General features: G+C 34.5%; 2 protein-coding genes across 3 annotated transcripts; both read left to right on the plus strand.

Annotated features, from left to right (window-relative positions):
* Positions 1–591: 591 nt before the first annotated feature.
* On the plus strand, positions 592–10,621 carry LOC112505347 (tRNA (guanine(37)-N1)-methyltransferase 1). Of its 2 annotated transcripts, XM_025109269.1 has the most exons (9): positions 592–1,478; positions 2,362–2,439; positions 2,585–2,704; positions 2,791–2,957; positions 6,473–6,543; positions 6,741–6,883; positions 7,383–7,494; positions 8,942–9,054; positions 10,307–10,621. In XM_025109269.1, exons 1-9 carry the CDS (start codon positions 660–662, stop codon positions 10,448–10,450), a joined length of 1,767 nt encoding a protein of 588 aa, XP_024965037.1. In that variant the 5' UTR covers positions 592–659; the 3' UTR covers positions 10,451–10,621. The 2 variants fall into 2 exon arrangements, with proteins under 2 accessions (XP_024965037.1, XP_024965043.1); XM_025109275.1 differs by lacking the exons at positions 7,383–7,494; positions 8,942–9,054; positions 10,307–10,621 and adding an exon at positions 6,979–7,036.
* A 4,181-nt stretch (positions 10,622–14,802) lies between these two features.
* Positions 14,803–18,645, plus strand: LOC112507396 (universal stress protein PHOS34-like). The gene is made up of 3 exons (XM_025111968.1): positions 14,803–15,587; positions 17,770–17,812; positions 18,374–18,645. Coding segments are annotated over exons 1-2 (711 nt in total). The 5' UTR covers positions 14,803–14,878; the 3' UTR covers positions 17,772–17,812; positions 18,374–18,645.
* The last annotated feature ends 216 nt before the right edge of the window (positions 18,646–18,861 follow it).

The raw sequence follows: 18,861 nt of genomic DNA on the forward strand, positions 1-18,861 counted from the left end.
CACCATTTATATCTTGGAATAAACCGCCACTTCGAAGATACACACAAACATTATCACTTTCACGTGATTTCATGTTTTGTGATGGTTGATTGTGTTTAGTGGGTTAAAGGTTGTGATAATTTATTGTGTTTAATGGGTTAAGGGTTGTGAGAGTAAAATATATAAGAAAAGAAATGGAAGGGAATGTGTGAAAAATTATGAATTTGGAGGTTGGTATTTATAGTGAAATTGATATTAGAAAAAAAAAATCAAAATTTTTTTTTACCCGGATCGCCCCCGGTACAGTACGGATCGCCCCGGGGGCGAGATCAAACACGGTCAACGAGGTGAACAGTAATCTCGACTTTTGAGATTTTTTTTTTTACCCGGGATCGCCCCCATTGTGTACGGATCGCCCCCGGGGGCGATCCGGGTGGTTATTTTGGCAAAACCTCTAAAATGTAGTTATTTTGTGGCAAAAGGTTGTGAAAACCGGTTATTTTTATAAATAACCCATAAAAAAAAAAAAAGGAAAATAACAATAACATAATTTAACACCTTGTATATCTTACCGTTATGATTAGAGGATCTGAGCGTTGAGTTCAACCATGTGAACCCCAACCCACAAAACCCTTCAAACCCTGCAATTGAATCTTCCCGGCAAAATCCAATTCCATTCGATGTTCACCAAATTCTTTCTTCGATCGTCTTCTTGTCTTCCCATTACTCTATCTCCTCCGCTTACACCCTTCTTCTCCAACCCCTGTACCCCCACCTCCATCCGCCCCATCGCCGTCGTCTCCGCCTCCGCTTCACTTTCCGTTACCCTTGACGAAACCTTCCCTTACGAGCCTTCACTGTCCAAAGGCTACCAACCATCAATCCAATCCAAAACACTACAGCAAGATAACGAGGATTTATTTGATGAAAACTGCTTCACTCGTGTTTTCGACATTTCTGCTCTACGGGTCTCCGCCGATCGCTGCTACGCTCTAGAAAGTCAAATCCGTGGACATCTATTGAACTGGCCTCGGATTCGGAACATAGCTAGGGTTCCTGGAGACGAAATTGATGGCCAATTACAGAAGTATTTCAACTCGAGTGATGATGAACCCTTGGAGTCTTTGAATCGGCGAATTTATGGAAAGGCTGAGGGAGATGGGGAGCCACTGAGTCCGGTTTTATACAGAGATAAGCTTGCAAAAACCTTCAATGCCAGAGGTTATGAAAAATTCAGGAACTTGGCCAAGTTGTCGAGGCCAAAGAGGAAGACAAAAAAGGAGCCAAGTGAAATTAGAGAGAATAAAAGGAACGAGTGTTATCAAGTAGAGGAGGTTGTTGATGATCGTCGGAGTGCCGAGGAGAAATGGGAGGATTTGAGTGGATTAATTGGAGAGGCTGAGTATAGGTTAGGGAAATGGAAAGGATCAACAAGATTGTTGCTTTTGGATCATCGACATGCAGATAAATCAATGGATGAATTGCCTGAGGCGATTAAGGTATTTGTTCCACCACATCTATGAGTTGAATATCTTTTGTAGTGAAAATGGTTAGTATAAATGATTAGGGAAAGCATCATATTTGCTGATGAGGTATATGCTATCCGTAAACCGTGCGCATTGTTTACCATCACTACAACAAACTTGGCATCATAGGCCGCATATATATGTTTAAATGTCCTAAAAGATTGCTTTATAGGACCAAACAATTCTGAGTCATATGTAAAAGTGTTACAAGAAGTTGATAAGATGTTTTTGGTTTGGGTGTCCTACCAAGTTCTTTTAGGAAATAAAACGTTCTATTAATATTTTTATATGACATTATGTGAAAAAGCGTCTTGTAGAAACAGGTGTCCTAGAAGATGTGCTTATAAGACACTTCTTAAAAGCGTATTGTGAAAAAGCTAATAGGACACATTATTTCAAAAGTGTCCTTTAAAAACTTGTTAGGATGCCCAAAGTGTCCTATCAACTTATTGTAACACTTTTGCATAGAAAACAAAATTTTTTGGTCTTATAAACTCAAGCCCTATGAACCAGTCTATTAGGACACTAGACATATTTGGTGTCCTATAAAGCCGATTTTGTAGTGCATCAGTTCCATTTCATACTCTGTTTATCTGTGACAATTGACAACTGAGACATTTGCCATGCTATAAATGTAACTGCAGAAATATATTTTATAAACAATACCTGGTATGATGGAAATGGGTTCATTATAGCTTAATTCTAGATAAGCGTTTGGTTGGAGAAGGCATTGCTCTTTCATTATGCGTTATATTATTTGCAATGAAAAAGAAATAATTTGGTATGGCTGCATTACTATTATCCCAGCTGGTGAATTATAGCTCTAGTTGGATTATAAGGTTCCTCTTTTCTTCAGGCATGCTTAACGGGATCACCATTTGAACTTGTGAGATGCAAGCTGACTTTGTTTTACAATTACTGGCAGATGAATGAGGTATCTATTACAGCCAAAGAAACTGCAAACTGATTATATTTTGCTTCCTTGATTTTCCATATTCTGCAGTTACGTTTTCATGTGGCTTCGTTAATCATGTTTGTATCTTGGAATGATTTCGGCTATGGTTATGAGAATAATGCAGATCTTAGAGGCTTTGCTTCCAAAGGGTATGATAGTTCCTTCATCCTTTGAGACTGTTGGGCATATCATCCACCTAAACTTGAGGGATGAACATCTTCCATATAAGAATCTTATAGCGAAGGTACTTAGCTCAAGTCTTATCGATCAAGCCATCAAGAATCTTCTTTTAAAACGTAGTATTTATCTAGCATTTCTGCTTGTTGCCAGGTTGTTTTGGACAAAAATAGACCGAAGATACAAACAGTTGTCAATAAGATTGATTCCATTGATAATGAATTTAGAACCATGCAGCTTGAAGTTTTGGCTGGAAATCATTCTCTTGTGACAAGAATAGTAGAGAATGGAGTTCATTTTCATGTTGATTTGGCAGCAGTGTAAGTTTCCTTTCCAAAAATTGATCAACACTCCTTCCTAAGATCTTGAATATGGTAGCTTTGTGTTGTTAGTGGTTTACATCATGCAGCAATGAACTAATGTACCTTTGCTTTTTTACTTTCTCTTTGGTGATATTCATTCGTGCAAAATTAATTTTGCATATCAAATTTAGCGTGCTATAAACACATTGGGGGATGGAAGGTGGTGCAGTGGTGGTGTTAACAAATTTAATGTTACAAATTTGAACCTTTCTGATGCCATTTTCATCTTCCTATACTTAATTTAGTTTTTCAAAGATGAAAATTACATTTGTTTCCCGCGCCCCCGTAAAGCGTTAGTAATAGAACCAATATAGATTCTTCATTCTACTACATTGTTTTTCATGTCCAAAACCATATGTGGGGTCTTGACTCTAGAGGGTGGACCAGTTGGTGTTCCATTGTACCTTTCCAGACGGCTATAATGAATTAATGATGTCGTTTTGTAGCAGTGGTTATCGAGGTGGTGTCATTTGGTGTAGGTGAGAATGAGAGATTAGAACCTGTGTAGATGGAAACCCCACAACATCCATGATGGGTCATTCTCTAAATTCTAGTATATTTATGCATTGTACATATTGTTCAAAGTTGTGTTTTTGGAAACGGACGTATAACATAAAATTAATCTAGAGAAGCAATGCCCACCACCATTTTTTCTTGATGGTTAGAAAGAGATATCAGAGAGCAATGCTTTGTTTTGGCCATAATGGGTATTGCTATCCGAGCTCTCTTATTGAATTGCTCATTTAATGAGCATTCTCAATATTATGCCTTGAAGAGGACTCGAACCTTCACGCTCTTTAGCACGAGATTTTGAGTCTTTCATAAATTTGGGGATCAAATTAGGTTAATATGTGTTTTAAAATACCAACATGTGTTGTAGCATAGGAGTCGATCAAAGGGAGACACTAAATGAGCATCAACCAATTTCAATATATGAGTTAGCTAGATCATTGGTAGGAAGATTTATACTAATTAAACTAAGAAAGCAAATATGAAAGAGAACTAGGATTAGGAATCCCTGCTCTATGGTTTATAGGGCCTTGGCACGGACGTAGGGCCTGCAATGTGCAAGGATAAACCCATTACCTCTTATGTTTCGACACTTTGATAAGGTCACTACAACAAAATCGGGTTTATAAGACATCAAAAATGTCCAAGTGTTCTAATAGACTTCCTTAGGTTTATAGGACCAAACAACTGTGAGATCTATGCAAAAGTGTTACAATAAGTTTATAGGACATTTTTGGCATCTTAACAAGTTTTTTAGGACACTTTGAAATATAATGCCATATTAGTTTTTTTATGACATTATTTGAACAAAGTGTCTCATAGAAACACGTGTTCTATAGAAGATTGTTGGACACTTCTCCGAAGTGTCTTATAAGAAGCTACTACGACACTTTGTTTTAGAAGTGTCATAAAAACTTTTTAAGATGGCCAAAAGTGTCCAATAAACTTATTGTACACTATTACATATGACACTCAATTGTTTTGTCCGATAAACTTAGTCCAAGTAGTCTATTATTACACAGACATTTTTACGTCCTATAAGCCCAAGTTTACTGCAGTGTGTATGGATAATTTCTTTTATCCACTACCCGTTTACCTGACATATTAATGGTTTGTACATGGATAAACGATATTTTTGTTATTTGTTATTAGAGACCATATATATATACACACACACAATTATAAAAAGTTAACTATTAGAATTTGGCTTCGAATTTTCATATTGTTATTGTTACAAAAATTTCATTATTATATTTTGAATAACATTACAATGTTTGTTGTAACAAATTAGATGTAGAATAATTACTATCTTTCTGAATTTTAAATTTTATCTCTATGTTTAATGTTTAGCAATATTTTTTGTAACTCAAAAGCGACCGTTTTGTTATCCCATATCTTAATAAGTAGGGTAATATGCATAAGAGTTCCATAACATGGATAATAATTCGTTTCGTAACTCACTATTTTAAATGGATAGGGTAACAAAATAACCCTTACCCTACCCCATACTCTATCCATTGCCGGTCTTACACGGCCCGTGCAACTTTTGGCTTGATTTTGGCACATTCTGTTCCAAGCTCATTAGATGAAAGTTGTAGCTCTTTTTCTTATCTTCCCACAACCTCTGGAATCGCCTCAATCCGAGCTTAGACGAGTGAGATATTATCAAAATATTGCATGAAGGTGAAAGCTGTCCAAAGAATGCTACCACTAACATGTGTTTGCCGTTTTGCTTGCTCGACAACGCTTAGGTCTTCCATAAATGCTTGGAACTTACTGTTTACAGCTCGCTATTGTGAGAACACTTTTATTTTGAATCATACCAAAAATGCTAAAACTCATTTGTTTCTTCGATTAAGACTCACATTCTGAGCACCGAAAATGACTAAAAGCAACTAAAACCACCAGAGCAAACCACAAGTTGGCACAAGACCAAATTAATGAAAATGCAATGGTAGAATGGGGAAAATGCAACCTGAAATACGAAAAGACGAACACAAAAAACACTCAATAGTAAATTTGTTCAAATTGGTGAATTCTTGATTTTTTGTTGATGTTATTTAACCTTGAAACTTGATTTGCCCACCAAAGTTTCATTCATGGCCGGAGAGTTTGAAAAATTATCATAACTCAGAATAGATGGGATGCTCATGTAATGATACCATAGGTGGTTGTGGTTCATTTGAACATGTTATCATTTCAAATGACCAGTTATATGATATTATGCTTACATCTGGATGTTGTACTTTTGAAGTGGTTATTGACTGTAGCCTATAGCTTAAAAGTATGGTCACTATATGATGCTACTGGTATGAACTAATTGTCAGTAAAGACCAAGGATCTTTATATGCATTGCATTTCTCTTTGGTACTTTAGAGTTTTGCCAAGGATTGTTTCTATAGTTACCGATGCTGGTGGCTGGATATCTTCGATTGCCCAAAATGTGGGTTTGGAATAAGTTGTTTGCATTGATAGGCAGCCTTTTGGTGCTTGTGAAGAAGAGTGCTAGAAGATATTTGTACCGACTTGAGAAATCAATTTGGAAGTAAAATTGTAGACTTCGAGACAGCCATGTGCTTGTTGTCAAGGCTTGTTAGGCTCATAGTTTGTTGACATATCTTTTTGTTGATTTATGAGGTTGAGTGCAGTTGGTGGATATGTTCTTGTACATGCTTCTGGTTGCGTGTTTTTTCTGTTTGTTTATCTGTTTTTTTGGATGTTGTTACTTATTTCTAAAGCATTTTCAATTTTTTAGCAATATGTTCTATTTCCGTAAATTTTGTGGGCAAGATTTGTCATTTCCTTTAGCACGTGTTGCACAAGCCGGGGGTTTTCATGGAAACAACCGGTCTGAAGAGTAGAGGTCAGGTCTGCACACGTCTCACCCATGACCCGACCTTCGGGTGAGATATACTGCGCTTGTGTGGTTTGGTTTGGTTTATTGACCCTTTTACATTATGCAGGTACTGGAGCTCGAAGCTTGCAACGGAGAGGCAAAGGCTTGTAAATTGCTTTACACGGGCTGATGTAGTTTGTACGTTTCTTTTTCTTGATCTTATATGAGTAGAATTATGCTTGGTATTACCTTGAAAAATGCAGAGGTCATGTTAAATCTTTGAACCCCTAAAAGTTTCTCATATAATTCTCTTTTTTTGATGCTTTCTTGAATGATTATATGAGCATGACATAATATTTCTTTGTTCTGTGGAATCTGATAGTTTCCGCCAACAGGTGACGTGTTTGCTGGGGTTGGTCCTTTAGCCATATCTGCAGCAAAAAAGGTTAAATATGTGTATGCAAATGATCTAAATCCTCATGCAATCGACTATCTGGAAAGAAATTGCGTGCTCAACAAACTTGAAAGGAAGATTGAGGTTTGACTTTGAACTTGGTCGTTCTCTGGTTTCCGTTCAAGTTTAGATCAATTAACATATACCCCCTCCACCACTGCACCACACCACAAGTGCAGACATTTTCATTTTGTGAGCGTGCTAAGGACAAATGACAACAATTTGAAGATGCAAATTCATGGAATAAAATGACTCAAGGGCCTGTTTGTTAGCAATTTAACGAGCTTAATGGGACTCGCAACTTATTCGGTCAGTTATACATGATTGTTCGGTAGCGGCTTAATGATATAGAAAGTGGCTTATTTAGTAAGCTTTATCGTATTTAAAATTAAGGGCATTATAGGGAAGAATTCTAATAACTTTCTTTCAAGTGCGTTACAAGTCAATTGTTCAATTCGTTGTGATATGGGGGAGTAATGTATTAAGGATGCCCGATTGTTTCACATTTTTAGCAAGATTTGAGGTTATTACGTTCTCTGTTCTGAAGCATTTACACATCATTATACCTGTTGTCAAATTGAAGGTTTTTAACATGGATGGGAGGAGATTCATTGATGCTATCTTTAAGAGTCAAAGTTCCCGACCCATCACACAAGTAGTCATGAATCTGCCTAAGGATGCAGCTGAGTATCTTGGTACGTATGGGCTTGACTATTCCTCTTTGCATTTATATTTTTTATTTTCCTAAATGATTCTGCTTTTAAACTTCAACATCACCTCTTATCAGAGGTGAAATAAGATTTTAGAGTTCAACGCCTCTTAAAAAACAAACAATCATGCTTGTTTGTTCAATTCTTGTGGCACTGAATTCTTTCTGATTCTGATGTTATTTCGATGATTGACATAAAAAGGTCGTGTAGTCTAGCACAAAATTGCCAGCTTTCTGTCAATAAATTTGAAACTTAGGGGCCGTTTACCAAAATGCTTACCTGTTAAGTGCTTGCTGGTAAAAGTGAACACTCTACTTATGACATCGGGTGCAACAATTTATCTGGCAAGCGCTAACTGGGTAAGAATCGTCACCCTTTGCTTACTGTGTAAGACTTGGTTTTTGCCATGAGTCTTACCAGATAAGTTTCTCGGTTCTTGCCATGTTCATTCCATAAGAAAAGTGACACAGTAAGAGCTTACTTGGTAAGCATATGGTAAACGGCCCCTTATGACTAATGAGCTTTCTGGTTCATAGACCTCCTTCAAAGAAGGGACCCATTTAAGGTAGAGCCATTAACTCTTGTTGGGACTCGCTTAGTGCTTTTTCTGGCTCGAAATTTTAATGGAAAACCAACTAAACAGACCCTTATTCACTTTGACATGAAGTCAATGCCCTTTCATTGAAAGGAGTGAAGCTTTCCATAGCTTGACAGCAGTGACCCACAAAGGCAAGATGATACCAAAGAGGGTATGGATCTTGATTATAGTCGTAGTCATGTAGACTCTATATGAGTGCGCTTGGTACACGGACGGGACTGGACTGGACAGACGAGAATGAGGTAGTTAGGTGAAAGAATTGTGAAAGGTTTTAGAGTTTTAATTTGACATGGCCACATGGGCAGTTTAGTAATTTATCAACCTTGTCCCATTTCCTTGATTTTTGCTCCACCTATTTTGGTGAGTCAAAAAGTCACTCAGTCCCATCTTGTCCAAACCTGGGACAACAAGTTTTTGTTTTGCCATGTCCCGCATACAAGAACTTGAAGTGTCGATTCTGCATGGATCCCACATGGATGGCTCCCGAAATTCTATATCCACTTTTTTCTTTTCTTAAAAGAATCCATCATTTGATTCTTTGACGGTTGGAGGTGGTAGAAACTGATGCGTGTCCACAGTTCTTGCAGCATTAACGTCACACGGTATCTGGTTTATCCATTTCCTTTGTCTTTATTGAATTAGGAATGATTCGTTGGTAATCCCTAAACCCCAACCCCTAAACCGATGAATTCCAGTCTGAGAACTAGATACGTTCATGGCAAAATGCATCAACTTGTTTGAACTTAAGATTACACATAACTGACAGAAGTCCTTCATCATCTTTAGGATCAAAGTTCTCTTCTTTGCTCAATCTTATGTCAAATTTGATGTCAGATGCATTTAAGGGAATATTTAGAGATGCCGACAGAAACGAAGAGTTAACATTGCCAACGATTCATGTCTATGGATTCTCAAAAGCTGAAGATCCAGAGTTCGATTTTCATGAGGTTTGATATTTCAATTTACATAGAAACTTTTTCCATCTGTGGTTCTGATTCCTTTAGGGTGCTTTTGGTACACTGGACAGAACAGGATGGGGATCCCTATCCCATGTTTGGCATGACTTTTATGTGGAACAGATAGGAACAAAGTGGAACAGGCATGTTCCACCCCTACCCCATGGAACATGGTGGAACTGACTTTTATTTTACCATTATAACCTTAAAATAAAACTTAATTCTCTTCTAAAACATCAAATAGGTCTCTTTTTTGCATTTTATTCATTCTTTAAATTTTATTTATTGTATTTTATGTTTCTTAAACTTTTATTTTACTGTTCTCAAAATGTTATTTTTATACAGTTTCTATATTTTTATTAATTTATGTAATTTATTATATATTAATAATAAAAAATAATGTAAGAAAAGAGATAAAAATAAAAATTGGAAACTACATGAACTTTTTATTTGGTGTCATTTTAATTGTTTTGACGAAAACTTTCTAATGATATATTTTGTTATAAAAAATAATTACTCTAGTATAATTTAATAAATTAATTAAATAAATATCTCATTAAGGGTAAATTGGTCATTTTACTTGTTTTGTTTTGTCCATTTTTATCTTACCAAACCTTGAACAGTTGTTCTATCATGTTCTGTCTGGACACCAAACAGACCCTTAGGAAGTAAGAACATGTCTAATGGTTCCTTCAAAAATGGAGAAAAAGAAGATTTTGGAGTTTTTAGGCTCTTCTTCTTTTGAGATAAAAATCTCCTGTGTCCAAATTCTCACGTTCTATTCATGTTCATCAATCACACCAGTACACATAGTTAGAGAGAATGTGAATGTGAATAAATTTAATTCGTCCTTGTGATTTGCTAAAAATTGCGAATTTTATCTACAGGTTTAGAAACTGATGTTTTTGTCCCAATGGTTTGTAACTCATTGTTATTTTCATTCGTATGATTTACAATTTATTGTTGTTTCGGTCCATGTGGTTGACTATTCTTTACTGTTTTGGTCCCTTATACTTAGAGGTAGGAATTAATCCAAGGACGAACATAGCAATAAATTGTAAACCATAGAGACGAAAATCACAGTTTATAAAGCATAGGGACGGAAATCGAAACTACTGATGGAGTTGAATGTAACTTTTTTTTTGGAGATTTTGACTTTTGCTTCTCAATTTTGGAGAATTTATGAAGAAATTTTTATAAAATGCTTTTAACCATATCGTTTTTCTTGATGGTTTTTAATCAGCGGATAAGAATTGCGTTGTCGGAGGTGGCTTTTGAAGTAAAAATGCATAAAGTGCGACTTGTCGCCCCGGGAAAATGGATGTTGTGTGCATCATTCGTTCTTCCCGAGAGAGTCGCATTTGCAGATCCGATATCGGAGCTGTAAGTCGATTCTACCGATGAAGATTGTAGATTAGAAATTGTGGGTAGTGAGTAAGTAAAGGTTGGTAGCAAATGGTTTTGAAGGACTTGTTTTGATTACTTCTCTTTTTGTCTTCATCCATAATATGATCTTGCAATATCTTTTAATCATATCAATTTGTTTGTGAAATTAAAATAGATACCTCTTGTTATTTTTTATGCCACAACAAGAGGTATATTGTTTGTTATATACAGGTTTTGATGCGCCATAATACTGGACGTAGGGGTGCTCAAAAACCTGACCAATCCGATCAACCCAACTCAATCCAATGTGAAATAACTCAACCCGAAACAACCTGATGTTTAATCAAGTTGTAAAAAATTTCAAACCATAGGTATTGAGTTACTATTAATTGAATCCAACCCAATTTGATGAATTCAATATTCTTTTATTTATTGGATTTAATGTGATTGTTGAATTTATATTAATATATACATTAGACAATTACATTATCACGTACGTTTTTCATATACACATATTTTCAATCTATTTACATCTATATATAACTCATTCATATATATGTTTAGTAACTGTGAACATATATATGTAAATTGAAAAGATTAATTGAATGTGATATACATAAGAAGTATTGATAAGTTGTATTAAATGGTTGATGAAAAAGAAATTATAAGTAGATAAATAACATATTCAAGTTTAGAATATCAACCTGTATGGTTTGGGTTGGGTTTAAGATTTTTCAAACCGCAAGCATTGAGTTGAGTTGTTTAAATGTCTTCAACCCGATTAACTCAACTCATAAACACTTCTAACTGGATGAACGAAAGTGAGATAGGTCTGGATGAAAAAAATTGTCTAAAGTTGTAGTGTTTTAATCCGAATTATTATTTATTAATTTTTGTTTGTACTATTTTAGTGGAATAAAAATATTGCTTTGAAGGTCAAACAATAAAATTTTCAAATGCATTTTAAATGAACAATAAGATATATTAAATTTATTTAGTTTTAAATAATTCAATATTATAAATTAAGAGCATCTTTAAAAGATTCTCAAATCTCCAAGACGTTGAATTAAAGGTTGTTTGTTTACCTCTTAATAGTTTCATTAAGAGACAACATCTGAATCGTTAAGAGGTGAATCTTATTTGACAAAAAAAAAAAGTTTGTCCGTTAATGGTTCTAAAACATCTAAATGATTTTGTATCCTGAGCCTCCATTAACCATTCAGCACCTTAATTTCATTGTAAGCAATTATGTTTCATTTTACACTATATCATGAGAGCCTTTTAATTATTCAGACCACTTAATCATTATTCACCAAACCCTCCAACAACTGCATAACAACCTCTTAAATCTTCAAAGAAAATTACATTAATATTCATCATATTATCTATTTTAAAGATTAAAATATTAATTGTATTATTAAAATATTCCTTAATAAAATATTGATTTTCAAAGTTTTTTATTGATGAAATATATTGAATAATATTTTTCTTTTATTTGTAATAATTTTTGAAGTCTTCTTTAATTACACTTTTTCATTTTTTTTAATTTTAAAGAAATTGTTCAGAAAAAAAGCCATACTTAAAATTAGGGATATCCAATATCAACCGATCGATCCAATTAGAATCGACCGACCATTTGGATTAGATCGGATCTAAAATTTCAACATCCAAATTAGATCGGCTGGTTCTTGGATGACAATCTAACATCCAATAAAACCGAACCGATCCAATACAATGACCATCCAATTCCCCATCTAATGATTATCCAATTAATAACTATATATAATTATTAATATTTTACGATCTTGTTTTTTAATTGATATTTATATACATTATTTTTTAATAACTTAAGAAAATATACGAATAATTGGTTAAGTATTAGATCGAAGGATTGAATGAATCAAATACGATCAAATGAATAACCAATAGTAACATCCAATTGATGAAACCGACCCGATCTAATCATGCACTGGATTTGGATCAGATCAGATGTCCACTGTTAATTGATTGGATCGAATGACAAAATCTAACATCCAATAAATAATTAGATCAGTTCAGATCCATCTAAATCCATTGAATCTCAACCGATAAACACTCGTAACTAAAATTTCCAAAACATCTATTTTTCGTTTTAAGAAACGTGTTGTCAAGTGGAAGGATGTGGTTAGGAAAGTACAATTCCTGCAGAATATGCTCTACCATGTTATAGTCAACCCCATGTCATTGGCCATCTCACACGTTAACACTTATCTAACACAAGTTATTAATTATTAATTATTAATCTTATATATCTCAATTAAAAGATGTTTGATATTGCTTATAAAAACAACTTATTGACTTATTTCGGTGTGGCACCGGTAATAAGTATTTTTGAATGTTTGGATAAACAGCTTATTCCGGTGTCAAACCGGTAATAAGAAGTTTTTGAAAAAGTTAAATATTCTAACTTATAATAAGTTTATAAGGACTTTTATAGAAAATAATAAGTTATTTCAAATAAACAATCTCAAATACCCCCAAATTTTCTCCATACAAGATTGATACTTTTCCTAATTAAATTACTTCCTTTTTTTTGTTTTTCAATCACTTGACCTTTAATTCATTTTAATTTAATTAAAATTTAAATAAATTGTATCTATGTCTATACTATATTATAAATCATTTGACAAAAACTCTTAAAAACTAATTTTTATGTATAAAGTACTGTTTATTGATGCATATTACTTAAAATTCAAGATTACAAGTAAATAATGCACATGTACAATTTATTAAAGCTTCATATTTGAATTTGTGTAACTAATTGCAGATAAACATAATTAAATAGAGAATAAACATTATTTTAAATATACAAAATTAAAATCTAATTAAGATAATCATATGATCAATATAAAAAATTATATTATCAAACCAAAAATAAAAAAAATGAATTACAAATACACAAAAAAAGAGAACATAATCAAATACATGATAAACATAATCAAATACTAATTTTTGAATTCATGTAATTAACTGTAGATAAACATAATCAAATACAGGATAAATATTTCATTTTAAATATAAAAAAAATATAATATAATTAGGATAATTATTGAGTTTTAACAGAATACTTAATTTTCATCCTTATAAAAATGATATTATTAAACAAAAATAAATTACCTTGTTATAAATCTATGTTAAATTATAATAAAAATTTGAATTAAAGAAATTACATAGAAAATGAGAACTTTTAAATAGTTATTTTAATAATTATATCGATACATTTTTTTCGTCTTGCCAAAGAGGGATTGAAAATAGAGAATTTCCCCAACTCAGTCTCTTTTTTAGTCTTTTTTCATCACTCTACCTATTGTATTGCCAACTAGAGAGTGATTTGAACTTCGTTAAGTCTAGTTGGCAACTGAACAAAGCTCTCGATCAACTAAAGTCAGTGTCCGGATCAGGAAAAGTCTCAACATGAATATTTATATTTCATTCAAAAATAAAAAAATTATTGTTTCCTAAAAACCACATAAAACCGTATTATATCAACAGAGAAAATGAAACACTAAAATCGAGATATATCTCACTGTATTACGCGAATACCCTTCTATTATGTAAAAATGACTTCTTTTCTTTCTCTTCCATTCAATAACACAAAAAAATAATTTCCTTTTCATCTTCTTCATTTTACTTTTCTTTTGACAAGATAAACAAGAAGGGTAATCACACAATGTCACGAAATACATATTCATTTAGGATTATGTGGTTTGAGAAAAATAATGTTTTTACTTTTGAATAAAGATAAATTTGAAAAAAGTTATCAATATTAATATCGAATTAACTATTTAAAAGTTCTCATTTTTTATACAATTTATTTAATTCAAATTTTTTTATTACACTTTAATTTAGGTCAAAATGAAGTAATTTATTTTTGGCTTAACAATAATTTTTTTATAAAGATAATGATTCCGTCAGAACTCAATGATTATCTTAATTATATTTCAGATTTTTTATATTTAAAATAAGATGTTTATTCTATATTTGATTATGTTTATCTGCAGTTAGTTATACAAATTCAAAATAGAGTTTTAATAAGTTATATATACGCACAATTTACTTGTAATCTTAAATTTTAAATAATATGCATTAATACACGATACTTAATACATAAATAATAGTTTTTAGTAATTTTTGTCAAATGCTTTATAATATAAATATAGATAATAAATTATTAATATCTTTTTCCTTTTAAATTCGAGAACACAGATTGATATGAAAAATAATTAAAAACCAAGTGATCCGACCCGAATAACTTTTGTTGATATATTCCGGCATCTCGTTGGGAGGTTAAAACCCCCAAACCATCGCCGATACATTCGCTCACACATTCTCAATTCAATCTTTCAGTCAACAATCCATAGATAAGCCCTAATTTTTCACACCCTAAATAATGCAATCCCAGAAAACCCTACCGGATTCCGACCTACCGTCGCTCGCCGCCATCAAAGTCAAATCATCATCTCCTCGTTTTCGTTCTACGGCCAATCCTTCCGCCACCGAAACCCCCACTGCTGGTGCCCAACGCAGGATAGGCATCGCCGTCGATCTTAGTGATGAGAGCGCCTTTGCCGTCAAGTGGGCCGTCCATCAGTATCTCCGTCCCGGTGACGCCGTGATCCTCATCCATGTCCGTCCTACATCCGTCCTTTACGGCGCTGATTGGGGTTCTGTTGACCTATCCATCGTCGATACTGACAATGAGGAATCGCAGCAGAAGCTTGAAGATGATTTTGATACTTTCACGACTACGAAATCGGCTGACCTAGCGCAGCCTCTGGTGGACGCGCATATTCCGTATAAGATCCATATTGTTAAAGATCATGACATGAAGGAGAGGCTTTGTTTAGAGGTTGAGAGGTTAGGGTTAAGTGCTGTTATCATGGGAAGCCGAGGGTTCGGTGCGACAAAACGCGGGAGCGATGGCCGGCTTGGGAGTGTTAGTGATTACTGTGTGCGCCACTGTGTGTGCCCGGTGGTTGTTGTGAGGTATCCCGATGAGAAGGATGCTGCTGCTTCTGCTGAGCCTGTGGTTTCGGTGGCTACTGCTGATGATGAAGAAGATGAACCTGAATTTCATGATGCAACCGATGAGCGGAAATGTTAGTGTTCCTTTTACCTTCTTTTCTTACCAATTTGACTGTTTGATAATTGATATTACTGTCTGTTGGGTTTATAATTAGTGTAAATGCTTGTGAATTGTGGATATTTACGTTTGTGTTAACCGCTATGCACTGTTAAGCTAAGCCTAGGGAGTTCTTGCTTCAAAGTTCTTTAAAAGAATTCTTGAAGGCAGGCTGCATTTGATTAGGTGGCAGTCGAAGCTGGTTAATTTGGACTAGATGCTTTTAGATGGGTAATAATGATTTTAATGAATGTCTTGCTGCCATTGTTAACAAAATAAATGGTCGATTTGACATTAGCATGCATCTGTAGGTGATTTAGATGGATCAATCGTTTATAGTCTTGTTCTTTTTGCCTTTCATGACAAGGGATTTTATTCTCCTTGGTCTTGAAAAATTGACAAAATTACCATTTGGGATGTTTGTGGAAAATTGTAATGTTATGATTGCTATCTACTTATATTATATGGAAGGATTTCCAGTTTAAGTTACCTATTTAGCAATTATTACTAATACAAATTATTGGTATCGGTGATTGTGGCCCACAGTTTTTACTTTATCGATGCTTTCTTGTTTGGTAAATAATCGAAGAATTACATATAACCGTGTCTAGTCAAACCTTTGAATTTTTCATGGGTATATGGCTAAAATCACACAGAATTATCATTTAATGCAACTGTGAAGTGCTGCGATTTTGAACGCCTCACAGAATTATTATGTAACCTTCTTGTAGACACTGGCCGTATCTGGAAGACACCGAGTATTCACGTATTTAATCAATAGCCTTACCATTTCAACTCACTTCCAGTAGATTTTTTTCTCTAAATGTCTTCCACTTTCCTAAATATGGTTAAGTGTAGCCATTGCAAGGTCTATAGTACTAGGAAAAGAAAATAGTTTTGGTTGTACGCACGGTTGTTGTGTTCTGTATCTTTGACGCAAGAGTAGCAGTGATCTGTTCACCATGCTACAGCCTCTTTCAGATATTGATTTGAAGATTCTAAATTTTTGCTAATGATTGCTTTATGTATTTTTAAAGAGCTGAAAACTTGGATTTAATCAAGTAAAATGGAGTCGAATCCATTCCAAGTCTAAATCTCTCTGTTTTGTTTTGTTGGCGTTACTAACGGTAACCATTTTGTGCACATTAGTACCATTTATTTAGGTCAGTCGTCTTTGTCATAGATATTGGGATGGTAGGGTTTCCATCTTGAACTGTGATGCTTCTGTAAGTTGATTACTAGGTCTTAAGCCGTAATAGGAGACCTGATGTAATTAACTATTTCTTGATAGGCCTTTGTTGGTTGGGAGTCGGGACCACCCTTTGTAGGCAATTAGTAAAGTATTACACAAATTATACCTTGACTATTTGAAAATTTGCAGGTTTCATTCCCTGGGATGTATTTTTTTTTGGGTTTTTGTTATATATATAAGTATTCCCCCACTTAACCCCTCTTGTTCAGTTTTTCTAATTGTATGATGTGCCAGAGCAGCTAGGCAAATTCCCTCTTTTGGATAAACACGTAGAAATTACTTGAGGGTGTACTGATCTTGAAGACTAAAAAAACCTGTGTTGTGATTGCATTGGCAAAAGAATGATAAGACTTGGATGTGCAAATTTGTGTCGCTATGATAATAAATTTTACCATTTTGCTATGACCTTGATGTTATTGATGTTCATAGTTTGTTAGCACGTGCTTTACATTCAATGAAGACTTGAATGCAGTGAAGCTTAGTTTTATGCACTTTTCTAATTAACTAGAACTTTAGTTCTAAAATTCCTTGGATTATTGAGATTCTGATAGTGCATGTTAGCGGTGGGTTATATAGGGTGCATTTAGTAGATGGGACAGGCCAAAACAAAACAAACACATTTGGCATGACAGTGGGACTGAGCGGGACAAAAATGCACTTCCTTTGACCCACCAAAATAGGTGAAACAAAATTAACTGGGATAAGATTGGTAAATTCCTAAACTAAATATGTCAAATTAGATCTCTAAAACCTGCCACCATTCTTTCACCTGACTATCTCACTCTTCCTTGTCGAGTTCTGCCCATGTGCCAAACGCACCTTAAGGCCAGGTTTTGGAGATGCTGAGATGCTGGTTTGGTTACCCTATATGGCTGATTTTCTCAATTTTGTTTTTATCTTTTGGCAGAAGCATTGAGGGAATGATCTTTGTGTGAATCTTTGGTTTAAAGGTATGGACTCAGTGACTCACTTATCCTGGCATTGCTTTGTATTAATGACCCACCTGCATGCACATGAGATCTCATGCTATATTAGTTTATGAACTTTGAAGCTTCATTCTGCCATCCTAACTTCCCTGTGGCTAAACGAAACGGTCCCTGTATATCCCACCTAGAGATGAGGTTTTGGGGCCTGTTTGTTAGCAGCTTAATGAGCTTAATGGGACTCAGCTTATTCGTTCAGCACTACATGACTGTTTTTGTAGTATCTTAATGATACAGAAAGTGGCTTATTCAGTGAGCTTCTAGGGAGGGGGAGCTTTATGCAGAAAGCCAAGTTTTTTCTCAAAACCAGCTCCTTCCAATTAAAAAACATGCTTTTCCATCTATGAAAAAACTCTCCCAAACGAAAACCTTCCCCATCTATTTAGATGGATTAATCCACACAGACAACCATATCCATATAGGACTTAATGAAAAACCAACCAAACAGCCCCTTAGGCCGATTCAGGGATTATATCTGTCTCTGTATATATTTCCAATTAATTCTTTTAATTTGTTTCCCACATACAGGATGGCCAGAAGGCATTGCGGTCTGCAAAGTCGAGGTGAAATTAACTAGTTGATTTTTCGTGTTTGGATTTGGATGTCATATATGATATGACCAATGGGTTCGTTGATCCATTGGGTGTGTCTGAGGTAGAAACTCATGCTAGGTTTATGATTAGCAAGTGTATGGCTTATATGCTGCATTTATAAGTTATGTAACTGGATTCTTGATGGCATATACTCGGGTGTAATATAACTGTCTTCGATTATGTACTTGCTACTTCCATTACCGTCGATTTATGCTGTTGATGTGTTCATATAATGGTCTGAGATGTCTGTTTCTGGTTGTGCTGGTTTAGAATTCAGTAGTTAGTATCCTCCCTCTCTGTGTTATGAAGGATTAGTTTGGCGGCCGAATCAGTTTCATAAGAGAAACAGTAACCAAATAAGAAAATGGTCGATTCACATGTGATGATTCACGCAGGTCGTGGGCCACGTTGCTTGCACACCCT

The sequence above is a fragment of the Cynara cardunculus genome, assembly GCF_001531365.2.
Source record: "Cynara cardunculus var. scolymus isolate 2C chromosome LG 2, CcrdV1, whole genome shotgun sequence".
NCBI classification, from domain to species: domain Eukaryota; kingdom Viridiplantae; phylum Streptophyta; class Magnoliopsida; order Asterales; family Asteraceae; genus Cynara; species Cynara cardunculus.